The 17,500-nt window shown below is 42.7% G+C and overlaps 1 protein-coding gene across 4 annotated transcripts in view; it reads right to left on the bottom strand.

Annotated features, from left to right (window-relative positions):
• Window positions 1–17,500, bottom strand: part of LOC113820076 (myelin regulatory factor-like protein) — an 82,849-nt gene that overhangs the window by 18,161 nt on the left and 47,188 nt on the right. For 2 of the 4 annotated variants that reach the window (XM_027372335.2, XM_070125677.1), the window contains exon 1: window positions 14,342–14,438. The exons of the other annotated variants lie outside the window; for them this stretch is intronic. In XM_027372335.2, coding sequence (XP_027228136.2) covers window positions 14,342–14,423 — 82 coding nt within the window. In that variant the 5' untranslated portion in view covers window positions 14,424–14,438. Of the gene's footprint in view, window positions 1–14,341; window positions 14,439–17,500 lie in introns of those variants that run through there. 4 annotated transcript variants of the gene reach the window in all.

Here is a 17,500-nt window from a genome sequence, read left to right as displayed (position 1 = left end):
TGGAATTCGGATAAAGATAATGCTACCCTCTTTGAAATTCGGATAAAAATAATGCTACCCTCTTTGGAATTCGGATAAAGATAATGCTTCCCTCTTTGAAATTCGGATAAAAATAATGCAACCATCATTGGAATTCGGATAAAGATAATGCTTCCCTCTTTGAAATTCGGATAAAAATAATGCTACCCTCTTTGAAATTCGGATAAAAATAATGCTACCCTCTTTGAAATTCGGATAAAAATAATGCAACCATCATTGGAATTCGGATAAAGATAATGCTTCCCTCTTTGAAATTCGGATAAAAATAATGCTACCCTCTTTGAAATTCGGATAAAAATAATGCAACCATCATTGGAATTCGGATAAAGATAATGCTTCCCTCTTTGAAATTCGGATAAAAATAATGCTACCATCATTGGAATTCGGATAAAGATAATGCTTCCCTCTTTGAAATTCGGATAAAAATAATGCTACCATCATTGGAATTCGGATAAAGATAATGCTTCCCTCTTTGAAATTCGGATAAAAATAATGCTACCATCATTGGAATTCGGATAAAGACAATGCTACCCTCATTGGAATTCGGATAAAGACAATGCTACCCTCATTGGAATTCGGATAAAGACAATGCTACCCTCATTGGAATTCGGATAAAGACAATGCTACCCTCATTGGAATTCGGATAAAGACAATGCTACCCTCATTGGAATTCGGATAAAGATAATGCTACCCTCATTGGAATTCGGATAAAGATAATGCTACCCTCATTGGAATTCGGATAAAGACAATGCTACCCTCATTGGAATTCGGATAAAGACAATGCTACCCTCATTGGAATTCGGATAAAGATAATGCTACCCTCATTGGAATTCGGATAAAGATAATGCTACCCTCATTGGAATTCGGATAAAGATAATGCTACCCTCATTGGAATTCGGATAAAGATAATGCTACCCTCATTGGAATTCGGATAAAGATAATGCTACCCTCATTGGAATTCGGATAAAGACAATGCTACCCTCATTGGAATTCGGATAAAGACAATGCTACCCTCATTGGAATTCGGATAAAGATAATGCTTCCCTCTTTGAAATTCGGATAAAAATAATGCAACCATCATTGGAATTCGGATAAAAACATGCTACCCTCTTTGAAATTCGGATAAAAATAATGCTACCATCTTTGAAATTCGGATAAAAATAATGCAACCCTCACTGGAATTCGGATAAAAATAAATATATAAAAACAATGCTACCCTCTTTGGAATTCGGATAAAAATAAAGATATAAAAACAATGCTACCCTCATTGGAATTCGGATAAAGGTAATGCTACCCTCACTGGAATTCGGATAAAAACAATGCTACCCTCTCTGGAATTCGGATAAAAATAATGCTACCAGACGGAATTCCGTTGGCGAAGAGGAAGGCGGCGGCACACATGACGGTACAGGACAGTGACAGGCACCGAGATAATGTAGACGATGTTTGCAGTGGACATTAAAAAAAAAAAATAACCTTATCATTCGTTTCGTGTGTAATGTCATTCCTGATCTGCTATGCGTCAACTTTTTCGCGAATTCCTCAGATTAATCGCAAAAATTATCACATGATAGGACCTGCCCATTCATTACTAATTAATATATGATTAATGGAGGAAGGCAGAGAGAAAGGCAGAGAGGGAGATACGAAGGGAGAAAGAGAGGGAGATAGGGAGAAAGGATGGAAGAAAGAGAGGGAGAGAGGATGGGAAAAAGAGGGAGAGAGGATGGGCGAAATAGAGGGAGAGAGGATGGGCGAAAGAAAGGGAGAGAGGATGGGAGAGAGGGAGAGGGGATGGGAGAAAGAGAGGGAGAGAGGATGGGAGAAAGAGGGAGAGAAGATGGGCGAAAGAGGGAGAGAGGATGGGAGAGAGGGAGAGGGGATGGGAGAAAGAGAGGGAGAGAGGATGGGAGAAAGAGGGAGAGAGGATGGGCGAAAGAGAGGGAGAGGGGATGTTAGAAAGAGAGGGAGAGAGGATGAGAGAGAGGGAGAGGGGATGAGAGAAAGCGAGGGAGAGAGGAAGGAAGAGAGGGAGAGATGAAGGAAGAGAGGGTGAGATGAAGGAAGAGAGAGAGAGAAAGAAAGAGAGAGAGAGAGAGAGAGAGAGAGAGAGAGAGAGAGAGAGAGAGAGAGAGAGAGAGAGAGAGGAAGGGAGGGAGAGAGAGCGAGAGAGAGGCGGGGAGGGAGAGAGAGCGAGAGAGAGGCGGGGAGGGAGAGAGAGCGAGAGAGAGGGACAGACAGAGAGAGAGAGAGATGGAGGGGTAGACACACACACACACACACACACACACACACACACACACACACACACACACACACACACACACACACACACACACACACACACACACACATATATATATATATACATATATATATATATATATATATATATATATATATATATATATATATAATATTAGGATAATCTTTAGGGTGAAGCTGAAAGCGTTTCCACGTGACATACGACTGTGTCGCAATCCCGAGAGCAGGTGTTGCAAACGGGTGCTGCAGCCTCACGTCTTTGCCGCTGAGAACGATTGACACGGAATGACGTCACTTCGATATACGTGCTTTAGAAAATCCGTAATCATTCATGCATGGAATTCTTGTGAAATAGTAAAAAAAAAATGACTCAACATGTCCGTGAATAACCCGACACTCGGCGAACTAATATGAAAAAGGTGTGCAGCAAGTGAAGAAAGCGGAGACTTGGGCTTCGCGAGACGTGATCCGAGAAAAAAAGAGAAAGGAAGATAAAAAGTGTCACATATATTTAATAATAAATAATAAAAGAGAGGAATGAAGATTTAAAAATGTCGCATACACATACACACACACACACATGTGTGTGTATGTGTGTGTATGTGTGTGTGTGTGTGTGTGTGTGTGTGTGCGCGTGCGTGTGTGTGTGCGCGTGCGTGTGTGTGCGTGCGCGTGTGCGTGTAATTACAAATAGTTCCTTGTTTGGAATTGACTTGGTGAATATATACAGTTCAAACAACTCAAAAGTGATTCGTACCATACTCGAACCAGCGAAGCTCTCGCTTCACGAAACGGTCGGATTAAAAAAAAATGGACATGAATCTCCCATCTCAAAAACGTAACGCCAACCGTAAAAGACCATCAAGCCTTCCTCACTGTACACTGTACTTGAGTCTCAAAGTACCTCACGCTGGATTAATATCACGGCTGCAGGATTAAAGTGCTTTACTAACCAGCTCGGTCAAGACAAATTACGGAATCCAGGCGGCACGTCAGATGGTCGACTGGGCTAGTATGTGGCGGAGGATTTCCACCCATGTGGCCGCACTCGAGCTGTGGTCGCGCTGACCTGGCTCACATCCGGTCGAGATTTGTTAGTATTTTTCGCTGCTGGAAACAAAGACTCGGTTCTTTCTCTTTTTCTGAGGGAAGTACTGGCTATCAGAAATTGGGAATGTTGGTCGTGGCCGAAGTGTGTTTTCGCAAAGCTCCAAGTTAAGATTAACAATGCTGCAAAACCTACGATATGTTGAGGGGGGAGGGAGGGGGGGGAGAGAGAGAGAGATAGAGAGAGAGAGAGAGAGAGAGAGAGAGAGAGAGAGAGAGAGAGAGAGAGAGAGAGAGAGAGAGAGAGAGAGAGAGAGAGAGAGAGAGAGAATCTGGAAAATGCTGGCCGTGGTCAAAGTGTGTTTCGTAAATGTCTAAGGTAAGATTAACAATTTTGCAAGAAAAAGAGAGAAACGCACATTTCAGATGCATACATAAATGGAATATTTTCTATGACAGTACATTATAAATGCAACATATATTCCATGTGTTATGTAAGAACCATTAACCAAAACATTTCTGCAAGTTTCCATTCGAAATCCTACACCAGAAATTATACCAAATATGCATGACTGAATTCTACGAGACATTACCCGGACGCCAAGGTTAATATAAAGGAGTTAAATATTTTCAGAAAATAAACGAACTTACCCTTCTCGTAATAATAATAACAATAAAATGATAACAAAATAATAATAATAATAAAACGAAATAATAACAAAACAATAATAACATGAATCATTGCCTCATTGACAGTACCAACAGTTAATGAAAGAGAAGGGAACCGAACAAGGCTGCACACGACACCAAAACCAAGCCCACGAAACAGGGAAGCGCGACGCGGGAAAAATCCTCGCGCGCCACAAAATGCGCGGGAGCCCTCAGCCGAGCTTAATAACGAGGGGGGAAAAAGCCCCCCAAGAAAGTACTGGAACACATCGCCGGGACTGGAAGGCGCTGACCGCACGCTGGCTACCAAGAGGAGGCGTAACCCCAGTCAGGAAGTGAACTGACCCACTGCCTTAGTGAAGCCTCGCCTTCCCGGCCGACTGGACCGCCACTTGCTTTATGACAGGAAACGCTTTACGCTCGCACATCCTTTCTTTCTCCTTCCATTTTTTATGAATCTTGTGTGATGTTTCTGTGTTTTTTGTCATCTTCTGCTGGTATGTTTCGTGTTATGTTCGTATGTCGTTACGATATACAGCGGTGGATGAGTGGTAAATATTCTTGAACGCGTTTTTGGTAGTTTATTTTCTCCAAGATGTCCTATAATTTTGTATTATATAATTCATGTTTTTCTCGGTCATCACGTGAATTGTACATATTTGAAAAAATATGTCCATTGTTCAAGTAATGTTTTGCATTCCAAAACAATGAAAACCTGAACTATTTTTTTTCTTTCCCGCCGAGAGCTGAGGTAACCGCCATTCACATTTCATATTGCCTTCACCGCGCGTTCCCATTGGCCCAGATTTTCACGGGTTACAAGGAACCGCAGTTCAATGATGACCGCTGTCCAACGTGCTTTCCCACAACTGCTCCGAGAAATATCTACATGCAAATAACAAGTTTGAACAAAGGGAGTCGTGCCATGTACTCCTTGGAGCACAACAGTTAATTATAATAGCAAAGTCAGTAGTGAACCACTGCAATGCCATTACATACTGACGTTGAAATCTATAGATCCCGAGTAACCCTGAGAACCTATTTCAGTGCAATGACCCCCCAGGCATCAATACACAAGGTACGGTATTTTTTCATCGCTCAAGCCCGTATTTACCACCTCGAATACCTATTGTAATCCTTTCACCCAGCTTTTCATATGGACCCTGATACCCTCTCGCTGATTCACAAACGAGTCACGTTATAAATGCTGAATATTCTTACTTTCTCTCCCCCGCGACGAGGAAACAGGCAGTGTGACGCAAGCACCCGGCGCAGCAGTGTGGCACCCTTGTGGAAGCCAGCACCCCCTCCCCCCGCCTTCCACTCTACACACGAGAAACAAAGCGCAGGCTCTTATTTATCACCATCGTTTAGCAGGCCATCATGCATGCAGCGACAGACAAACACCACCGAGAGGCGCGATCCTTGGCCCACTTAGCAGTCTCCGCGCAAACCGACGCTTCGGCTCTAGAATAACCATACACATGCTTGGAGTCTCCACGTGCGCTCTCTCTCCCCTTCTCTATTGTCTTTATTCTCGTTTGTCCCATGGTCTGTGTGAGAGCGAGGTCTGCCCTCCCTCTCGCACGGCAGAGTCGGAAGACGAACCTGGGGCATGCGGAAATGAGCGATGTGACCGGAAACTAGATAATGAAAAATGCGGTCGAAATTCCCCGTATATCATGTCTTCTTTCAGCGTTTCAGGGCCAGGCGTTCGAAGGTACTCGATATAAAAGGCCGTTGTGAAAGCCATGTACGTGCAGAAATTCACACACACACACACACACACACACACACACACGCACACGCACACGCACGCACACACACACACACACATATATATATATATATATATATATATATATATATATATATATATACAGACGCACACACACACATACACACACACACACACACACACACACACACACACACACACACACACACACACACATATATATATATATATATATATATATATATATATATATATATATATATTCATATACACACATGCACACGCACTCACATACTACCCCATAACTTATTGGGAGGAAGGAGCACGTGAGTTGCAACCGCCCGAACGCGCGTCGAGGCTCACGAGCAATGTTCCACTCGACATCACGATAAACAATTGCCATAAAACGCGAGTCATCAAGCAGAGCCGTAAGAAGCTTTTAAAAACTTGTCTGTTTCCAAAAAGCGAGATTTTCTGTAGACTCGAAAAAGAAGGAACTCGACTTTCAGCGCGCAAGAAATTGGAGCAGAGTGTAATTGATTCAATGCGGCACTTTCACTAAAATCAGCTGTGTGCAACCATTAGTAAGATGGTTCCTTCTCGACTTTGGGGCTTGAATCTTAATACTATTTTGTTCGCTGTGTCGCCTGCATATATACCAAATAAAATGAAAAAGAAATAAGGCGTTCGTTTATCCCAAGAAAAAAAGACTTCATTTTATTCTTTGAAACTGTAGCATCTCCGGCAGTTAAAGAGATACTACGGGTTATTTGCAAACTCTTGATAAAACTAAAAAGCTTTAGATACGAATACAACAAAAGTTTTTTTTTCTGTAGCAGTTTAATAAGTGTTTAATTTGTTCTCTTCTTTTAGCGGTAAAATAATGTTTTGATTCTTAACTACTCATTGCACAATTAAACAACTGTTAATTGTCGTTTTTCACACATCCCGAAAACAAAAACAGGACCCTGATCATTTTATGATCGATACAGGGCACATCATCTTGATGTTTTGCAGGTAATAAAATGGGCCTGAATGAGAAACGATTACACAGTTCACAATAAAAAAACAAAGAGTTGCTCTTTCGTCACAACAATACGTTACGCTATTTCTAGGTTAATCTGGACTTGACGGACCGTCGATAGGAAAGCCAGATTAGGAAATGCCACCTGTTTTCATATGCTCATTATTCTTACAACTGTTAACCGTGATCACTAACATTACTTACATTTGTGTATGCCTACATATTCTGGCCATAATGATCATCAGAATAATGCAGCCTGACACTGAATAGTTTGCGCATTTAATCAAACATACCTTACCTTCCTCGTTTAATGGTACTACAAAACCTTTTTCGTCAAATAAGCAATCCTTGGCCACCGCGAACCCGCCCACACCACACCCAAATCAAACTGCGGCTGATGAAGAAACAGACGGTTTCTTCCTGTTGTCCCGATGAATCGTCGACAGACATTGTTATTTTAAGCCTCCTTCCCGCCCACAACGCGCTTTGTTTAGTGGGACAACAGCCAGAAAAAAATATATTCCCCACCCCTTCCTTACGCCCTTCCCTTCGCGCCGAGTGGTTGCCCTTGACGGGGGTACAGCCTGAACCCGCCTCGCGCCCACACGACGCCGAGGGTGGCGCCAGGCCCGACGTGGGATCCGCCGGGCCCGGACAGGAGCGACTGACTAACCTCCGCGGGTCGCACGGGTCACTCCGGTTGTACGAATAACTGTGTCTTATGGTGAGGTACCGTTGGGGGTCGCCGGCAACTGCCACGGGTTACCAGGTCTTGTGCTGTGACCCTGCATGACCTTGCGGCGGCTGCACGACACTGCCCACAAGACTGCACACGTAATCACTTAATGAACACTCAGTGTCCCTATTCATTCGACTGAGTTCTTTAGGCTTAATACATTTCTAATTGTTCCAATACATTAACACCAGGCCAATTAGCTCATTTACAAGCTGATGAAGCTTGTAAACGAAACGTCAAACGAAATGAAAAATCTATAGGTATATATATATATATATATATATATATATATATATATATTTATGTCAGGTTCATCCCACTGATGAAAAGCAAATTATAACAAGTCTGTATGAATGAGTGAGTCGGCAGTAGCGCGCGGGTCACTGAGCAGGCGGGTCACGGCACAGTCTGAACAAAACCAAAATTCCTCAAACAACAGACGACCGCAAAGCGCAACGTGGCCTACAGAGTAAATGCACGCGTAATGCGCTTTGCAAATACTTTATTGTGAAGTTATGTCTATAGATATTAAACAGACTCTACAACAATGAAAGCAGACTTCCGGTAATTAATTTTTTCATAACGTTATTGATCTCTGGGAAAACAGAAGAAAAAGAGAGACATTGTCCTTCGTTGATTCCTGCTAACATTTAACATTTTATGGGAAGGGTGAGCATCACTCTATGCACCGAACCGTTATACAGAAACTACTTTGACGGAGAAACTCCGTGTTTAATTAAGAAGAATACGGAGAAAAATATAATCCCAGCGATATCTTCAAAGTTATATAAAACCGAACATATGTTTTACACATAAGAATATTTTTTGTTCCAGCGACCTCTTATGGTACGTAATATCCCGGCAGAAGCTCCCGCCAAGGGCACCACACGCCGCGGGCAGGAGGTAAGAGCCAACTTCCTCTCCTCTCCGCCAGGGCGTACTCGTGTGTCGCATGACCAACGCGCCTGGACAACCGCAGCAGATATGCCTGAAGAAATGTGCGAGATTTGCCCAAATATCTACGTCTAACGGGCCGCAAAAGCGTTCAGAGTGGAAAGACACTGACGCTTTTCCGAGGTAATAGCGTGTGGAGCTCACCTGATTACCACAGGGGTCAGAACTTCCTCGCTCCTTGAGGAAGCTCCTAATGAAGAAAACCGTCGAGAGTGCCTACATATCCACGCACCATATCTAAACATGGCGTCCACCGTAGCAAAAAGTCCTGCTAACGGAAATGTCTAGGATATTATTATCTCTAACATTCGGCATTGCGCTTATTTTTTTCTCCTTCTTTCCTTTCTTTCGGTGGAAGGAGAAGGTAAGTCAACGCCTGACTGAACGGGAAAGTCTCGTAATGAAAAGGCAATTTGTCTGATGGAAAAGAAAGTAATGGATTATGAAATATCAATGCCGGAATTTTGAATATCTCTTGAGAAAGTTTATCACTGCAAACCGAAAGCCACTGTGACACGTGTTCCACCAACCATGTCATTCAGATGTCCAAATAATTTCGTTCACGCACGACAGCTTTGGATAATTTCATTTCAATTGATATCGCTGGCTAAAAATACTATAGTTTTTTCTATGAAATATTAATTTTTTCGCACTCCTTTTCGTGTTTTTTTTTTTCTCGGAATATCCAGTTACTCTCAGCATCAAAGCGTTTGGCCAGCATGCCTGAAATATCATAATTTCCCTTTAGATATGTAAATTAAGAACCGTTTGCCATTTGCCTGATAAGTTTACCCCAATTTCTCAGAATACGCCTAAGCATAAAATGTGTTGAAGTAAAACATCGTACAAAATCAATTTAAATGGCGCACACACACACACACACACACACACACACACACACACACACACACACACACACACACACACACACACACACAAGGACACAGACGCCTGGCCTGACGCACGGGGAGTGACAAGCTCGGCGCCCCCGCCCTGGCTGGACCAGAGGCAATGGTCTGTCACGTCTTGAACCACAGATGCTTTTTTGGCGGAAGCGTGATAATTACCGTCCGGCGAAATTAATTGTAGCGAGACAAGCGATGCTGAGTCATGTCGCGGCAACCAGTCGAAAGTTATGAACGTTTTTTTTTTATATTGCAAAGAAAATATGCCTGCACTGGTCGCGACGTGAGGGATTGTGCAAAAGATGGCCCGGGACTCAGAAGGCGCGTGTGTGGGTGGAGGCTAAGAAGAGGTGACGTGACTGCAGGGAAAAGGTGATGGGGGCGGAGTTCGAACATATGGCTTTGTGTTTTACTATAGGAAGGAGATGCGATGCGCTCAAAGCCGTCGCGGCATCCAGGCTTAATGCACATTCGAAGAACAGCCAATTTCTAGCGAGTGTGTTGGCAAATCTCAACATTTTTAATCTCCACTCGAAAGATGCACTCATCGTAAACAATGCTTTCCTATATCTTCTCAATCAGGAAACACCGCTGCAAAAGGCGGATCCCCGCTGACATGTATTGAAAACACCTGAGATTAGCATTGAGATTAGCATTCAGCTCTCCCTCGCTCGCGGTGTAACAAATGCGCCAAGATAATGAATTCAGCGTGGCTCGAGGGAGAGATTCAGGCCCCCAGGCGAGAGTGCAGCGGCGGGTGGAGCCACTTTCCTTTCTTTGCATTATCTTTTTCAGTAACCTATGACTACTATCTTATTGAGACTCGACTTAGGCACGAGTATGGATAGCTAAAGCATCACCATTTTATCGTACTCTGGCATCAATATAAACCTAATAAATTCAGGTGCTGAAAAGTTTATTCATAACTGCAATTGCACATCACATCTTAAACTTGACACTTAAACTTGTCAGTGCAACTGTAAGTTAATCAGCATTTTTCATTTATTGTGATTCTCACGTAACTACGATTAGATTGGAGGCTTATTCCTGTTGGTTGAAATATAATACTGCAAAAAGTTTGGCAACCCAGTGCAATGTTGAATCAATTACTTGCAACTCTGGCGCGACTTTGCTTTCCGATGCGAAAATCTTAGAAATACTCCAATACCCTCAATCCTAACATGTGAAAGCATGCGTCTATGTGAAAAAAATGAAGAAAAACAAAACCACTATTCAATTCAATATCGCCAAAGAGCTCGGAGAAACAACTGAACGAGGTGGTTACATGTGAGTTTTTTGACGAGATCGCCAAGACAGTTGGCCTCTCACCACCAAACCGCCCTTCCATAACTTTACTTTCGGATGATGTGTTCGTGTTCCCCCACTCATGGTCACGGTAAGTGCTTATCCATTGTCCGATTAGACTCACTTGAGACTGGCGAGCTTTACTGCGTCGAACGTATTATTCGTCCTGAATAAATGCACGCGTTTCCCTTGCTTTTATATCATATTGCTCTTCAAGTAATATCCAAGAAGATTAAAGGTTCGGAGCAAACATCCCTCAATTCTCTCGCCAATTGAATAATCCAACAGACTCGGTGTAAGAAAATTCGCGGTGTGTATGACAGTATATTATACTAAGAACTAAACATTTCCTCAAAATTCAGGGTAATCATGATCCATTGACACACTACTGCCACTTACAACTTGAGGTTACTTGATAATCAACGTTGGCACTGCAAAAGAATGGATAGTTGAAGAAAAATAATTAATATCCTCCCTGAATTGTATATTTATTGATAGTCTCTTTTGAAGGAATGTAGGACTATACTCTCCTCCATTGTAAGGTACGAAGAGGTGTGTCCGCTCCTAATCACCATGCAATGAAAGTAGGTTGGGAGAACTGGCAATGAATCTGAAATGTCCTACTCTGAGACTGCACACGTAAAAATATAATAAAAGTGAGTTAAATTATAGATTAAATAGAGCTAAATGATGAATCTGTATCTAGTATATTAATCACTCCAGGAACTACTTCTTTCAGGGACTTGATCGACAGAAGTACGATTTTAAAAATGTTCATTGGGTCTGCTCCCCCAAGCGATGATGACACTGTATTGTGTCCCCGAACAAAAGGCGAGCCTCAGCTAGGCGTCGTTCGATAACTATGCAAGGTTAAATCTACCTTCATCTTACTATTTACATGTTTAGCAATCATTGACATTTCATCTTATCGTGTATATGCTAATCTTACTCAGAAATAACAGATAATCCGGTTTTACGGAGTGGTGTGGTGTGCGACGACTCCCGGCAACGCTTCAGGCTCGACAGTATGCCGTGTGAAAGGATAGAGCCACGTGGCAGCTTCGCACACTTGGATCAATGCCCAAGGTGTTCATGAAAAGCTGACGAAAGCGAAAAGTCCTGGTGAAACTGTTGCCGATTTTCTTCAGCTTATCTTGGTTTAGATAAATCGGGAGTCAGTTACGTGGGGCTGAGGAGGTAAAGCTGCCATGTAATGGACGCAATTCTGTTCTTTTACGTAAAAATAAACAATGAATTTTTGGGGGTGCAAAAATGTATTATATAAACCTCTGTAGGTCCGTATTTGCATTGATGTAAAAATGTCAAAGAGAATGTTACTGTTTATTCAAATATTTTTTCTTTGTTTTTGCACATACCGTTTTGGAATTTTGAAACAATAATTCATGGTCAACTACTGTTATTTCACTCTATTAGATATGGAGGGTACGAGGTTCATTACTTTCTAGTTATTCACAGACGGGAATCTTGTTTACACCATCGACCTACGCCATGCCAGGAACACGCCATCCTTTCTGAGTGAATGATAGGCCGCTCTGATATAACAAACCCTTAAATAGATAAAGTGAAATATAACTACTGAGTTAGGTAGCCTTTTATGATGATTTTTATCTGAATTCTGCGCTCATGATTCTCTATTGAGATGACATACAATGTAATATTTTGTAAATCTTGATACACAATACATATCCATATACTTGAGTCCACGAACATCCAAATACAACTTGGATATCTATATAAAAAGATCATGTATACGAATACATGAACGTAAAAGGAGGAAGGAAAATCGTCAAACAGTTGCACAAAAAAGGCAAATTGTGTTTTCCTGAAGACAGACTTCAGAGTCCCTTTATGTAGGTCAGTCCGGAATGTCCACCGCGGCGAATGTCAACTTATTGTGGCGTCAACAAACCGGACCTGGAAAAAAAGCTTCTCGTTTTCTATGCTTCCGACCATTTACCGTTTTCTTTCAAGAAAAATAGAAATTACATAACCTCCCGAGTAGATGACCTATCGACGTGGACGCTGATTTATTTAGTGTGAAGTACGATTTTATAATTAGCCATGTATTTGGCAAGTCTCTTGAGCAAATCTGAGCCTTTTTGTTAATGTGCCTGTAAATAAAAAATAAAAAATAAAAATGTCACAGAATCTTATTAACCAAAAATGCACGGATGAATGGAAAAAGTTTCCAGTGAACCCCACCAAAGCTTCATCAGATATACCACTACTGATTTCCCGGACAAGAATAACAGTAAACAGTGGATCTTCAGGCAGCGGAGAGGGCCGGCCAAGCATTAACATAATTACACAGGACCCGAGAAAATCAGTTCTAAAAAAAAAAAGGTTCAATAGACACACGTTTCTTTGGGAACTCCAAAAGTTACTCAGGCTTGAAAACAGTCTTGGTGCTTTCCCTTTTGTGTCTTTTTTTCTCTTTTTTTAGGCATTCGAGAGCGTGACGTAAGATGGGTGGGAGTGACAACATGGTTTGGAGAGACATGTTCACACTTCACCTACATTAAGGCCTCTAACAAACTGTCTATTATATTCAGCGACATGAGCAAGAATGAAAGAGTTCAACAGCATTACTACGAACGACAGCGTCACCTGAGGAACATAAGACTAAAATGAGGAGAAGGATTTACAAACCAAATCGCCACACCATTCACCAAGTCGCCGACCCTGAAACCCCCGAAATCATTCACACAAAAAGTAGTATCCACATCCACGCGAACCCCGCCACCCTCGGGCAACAAGAAGCAGTTGCAGGAAAACAGAAGCATCACGCCCCGACCCCTTACCCCCCCCCCCCCCCCCGACATAGCACCCCCAACGCAATCAAGAGTTTGCTCCCTCGGATTACCATTCCACTTGACATCTTGGTGATGTAAATGAGGCCTAATTAAGTCGGGCTCATTGTGAATGGCCCGCCCCCTCATAAAGGCTATTACCACACTAGCAATTATTCGCCAGAGAGGAGGGGGTGGGAAGGGGTAACTCGCAGTGATTCCAGACGTGTGCGTGTAAGTGGGTGTTCGAGCGCATGCAAGCACGAGTGTTGTATCGTGTGTGTGTGTGTGTGTGTGTGTGTGTGTGTGTGTGTGTGTGTGTGTGTGTGTGTGTGTGTGTGTGTGTGTGTGTGTGTGTGTGTGTGTGTGTGTGTCAATATGCGTGTGTTTGTCAGTGTGTGTGTGTGTGTGTGTGTGTGTGTGTTTGTTGTGTGAGTGTTTGTTGTGTGTGTGTGTGTGTGTGTGTGTGTGTGTGGGTATGTGTCAATATGCGTGTGTGTGTCAGGATGAATGTCTGTGAGTGTGTGTGTGTGTGTGTGTGTGTGTGTGTGTGTGTGTGTGTGTGTGTGTGTCAATATGCGTGTGTTTGTCAGTATGAATGTCTGTCAGTGTGTGTGTGTGTGTGTGTGTGTGTGTGTGGGTATGTGTCAAAATGCGTGTGTGTCAGTATGAATGTCTGTCAGTGTGTGTGTGTGTGCGTGTGTGTGTGTGTGTGTATGTGTGTGTGTGTGTGAATATTTGTGTGCATGTACGTGTGTCTGATCTATAAATATGTAGCCTGAAAAAAACATGCGAAAACTTGCTAGCAATTTCTTCCCCCTGTCCAATATTCCTTACATGTGGACTTACCATGTGGTTGGTGCTGGTAGTACCTCTCCGCTGCCCTCACTTCTCCGCCACAGAACTGCCTTAGCTCGTACCCGTGTTCCATTGTGTTTCTTCTATTCGAACCTGGATTCTATATCACCTCCAAGTCACAATATGTATGTTCGGAATCCACGAGTTCAGGTGGTTTCTTTCTCTCTGTGTTCTCATAGATAACTGGAAAACGTGTTCAGTACATGTATGTGATCATAGAAGTGATTCTTTTCCTCCACGAAAATTGCATGGATATTGTATCCGCCACCCAGAGCATATTATTACATCAATGAATGCGTTCGGCCGGCTGGCACCATAAGCATTGGCACTATGTTGTAACTGTCCCTTGGGGGTGCTGGCCCTGTGGAGTGTCGCGTGCCCTGCCAGGTACTACAGGGGTCGGGTATCACTCGGGTATCTGGTGACCTCCCACAGGGACGCACTAACTCTGCCACTCACTCTTGCTGCTCTGCCGCATTTTCCTTTGCCAACTCCACCTTGGCATCAGGTACGGTGAATACGGTCGTGGCTGTAGATTCCAAAGTGTTTCCCAGGAAATTATCAAGAGAAAAGAATCAATGTCTCCATGGATGTCTTGATCGAATTCTTGATTAGTGTTTAGCACCGCCACAAAATGTCTATTCTAGTTATTATATCCTTGGTTCTTATTAGCATCCAGTGTCCCACTGCGAAGTCGTTTTTCCAGAAAATATAATGAACCACAATATTTTCGATCAAATAATAAATAAGTGTTGGGCAGTGACATCAACGTTTCACAAACGAATGGTCTCTCTCTCTGCCAGCTTCCGCGTTCAGTCACACACACAGCACTGAAGCCAAACACACTGTTTCCGACGATCTAGTTCACTCACTCGGTCAAGTAAGAATAATGTGTTGACTCCAAATCGTAGTCCACAAATGCACATGTTCACAAGCTCCGCCCCCTCCGCGTACGTACCTGTAACCGCCCCGCTCACTGGCTCCACACAAACACTACTCTGGCCTCCCAGCCAATCACCGCGGGGCTTCCAAGTCTTTTCACACCTGCTAATCTATCGTGTAATGGATCTGTTTCAGGATTAGCTTCATCGATTGCTTGTCTTTGATGATAACGCTTTATGTCACTTCTCACGCGAGGCAGCTAAAAATATATTTATTTCAACCTCTCAGCGCGTCCTCTGCAGAGTTGAGTAACGACTTTTTTCTAGATAAAGCATACAAAGTAGCAAAACACAACCTGTTATCCAGCACTAAAAAAATAAAAAATAAAAAAAATAAAAACAAACTAATCAAAGTTTTATGCTATATCTACAGAGAAGATTTACCAACGCAATCACTCCATTACCTGGAATCAAGTGTTTAGCTCACGTGATGGATGTTGCTTTTGCGTTACTTGTCGAGGTTCGTGAAAATTTCCATTATCTATTTACGGCAGACAGTAATTAATGGCATCTGTATACGAAAAGACACGAAAAGTAGTTCAAGACTATCTAATTAGCTAACTGACGATTTACAGCTACTCCTCATATCAGGACCCCATTCTTCATATCTTTATCACGGAAAAAATACCTATAAACATAGCTCGAATAGGAATGCGGTAGCGCTACTCCGTTTCCTAAACAAGACTACCGTAGCGGATGTATAGGAAACACAACCTCCTAAGCAATCATATGCTCCGGACGCCCCTACATAATTACGACAGAAATAGACTCGACGTCGTGTTTCCCATGTGCAGGTAACGGTCCGGCCGCCCCGGGCTGTGGGTTGGCGGCTCATCTGACCAACACAGTCGTGCTCGCGCCGGAAACTGACGATACTGACGGCTTACTCACGAGGGGAGGGGATATGGCCTGGGGAAGGGGGGGGAGAAGAGGTTGTGGGAGTATCACATGGACGCCCAGAGTACACAGGCCTTCCTTCCTCTTTCCATCGATTCCCTTTTCACAACCCGAGTCGAATGTAGGAAAACGGTACGCGAGAGTCCAAAAATCACATCATTCACAGGTCATTACATATCACCGTGCCTTCACACTGTGTAAATGGAAACGTCGCCAAACAGAGCTCACCAGAGTCTGTCGTTCGCCACCCATTCAGGCTGGTTAAAGTTCAAACAAGAAAACAGCTGAAACCTTTTTCCTTTGAAGGGTAAAACAATGACTGGAGGTCAAGAGGTGTGTAACCTTTCAAATTTAGTAAATTCTATAGAAACGTCGAGGCGTTAGATCATTACGTAACTGTAAACGGATTGGGAAAACGCAGGAGAATAAGAGATCGGTTAATTCACCTCCGTTTAAGCCGAATGTCGCGAACTTCAAAGCAGGTCCGGTGATGTAAAGAAAGTCCAGAACAAAGAGCATATCTCCAGCTGAATTCATCGGGAATCCAAGTTAATGATCATGTTTTGTCCAATTCATAAACGATAAATACCTGGCATCTGAGTTCCTGTTTGCATATCGCGATTTTGACTTCCCGTCTCGAGCATTCCTTTTTATCTCGTCCTTTCCCCTATTGCCGTTATTATCCGTTTTCTCTTTTTTGCGACCCCCTTCTTCCCGTCCACCTCCATTTCCATCCACTTTTCTCGACCAGCTCAACAAACGCCAGGTTCCTATCCCTCCCCCAACCCCCCCGCCCCCCACGACTGACCAGTGTCCGTCACGACTGGACTGACCCAGTAATACACTTGTGTTTCACCGTCCCTTCGGCCGTCAACAACGCGCCTGTTGCTACGTTTGCGTCAGGCTGATTTAACTGTTTTGTTATTTAGTTTAGGCATTTTTTCTTGCTTTATTTTTTTTTTTTTTGTTAACCTCTTTTTTTCCCTTTTCCCCTCTTTTTTCTTATTCGTTTACATTTTTTTTAGAAATATTTCTACCCCTTTGTTTAGGTATTTTTCTTATTTTACTTTGTCTATTTTGTTATCTTCTCTTTTTTTTCTTTTCCCCTCTTTTTTTCTTATTCGTTTATATTCTTTTAAAAATACTTCTACCCCTTTTTCTTCTATATCTTTACCCAAACGTGAATGAAGAAATATATCGTATTTGTTTGCATGAAGTCAACATAATTGATGATGCCTTAAACCATGTTTACACCAAGTCGTTTGCATCACCCTGCTTCCGTCATGCTGTCATGATTTATAATTACCTCCAT

Source organism: Penaeus vannamei, chromosome 9 (assembly GCF_042767895.1).
Source record: "Penaeus vannamei isolate JL-2024 chromosome 9, ASM4276789v1, whole genome shotgun sequence".
NCBI lineage: Eukaryota > Metazoa > Arthropoda > Malacostraca > Decapoda > Penaeidae > Penaeus > Penaeus vannamei.
This window is presented reverse-complemented; position numbering and strand designations above follow the sequence as displayed.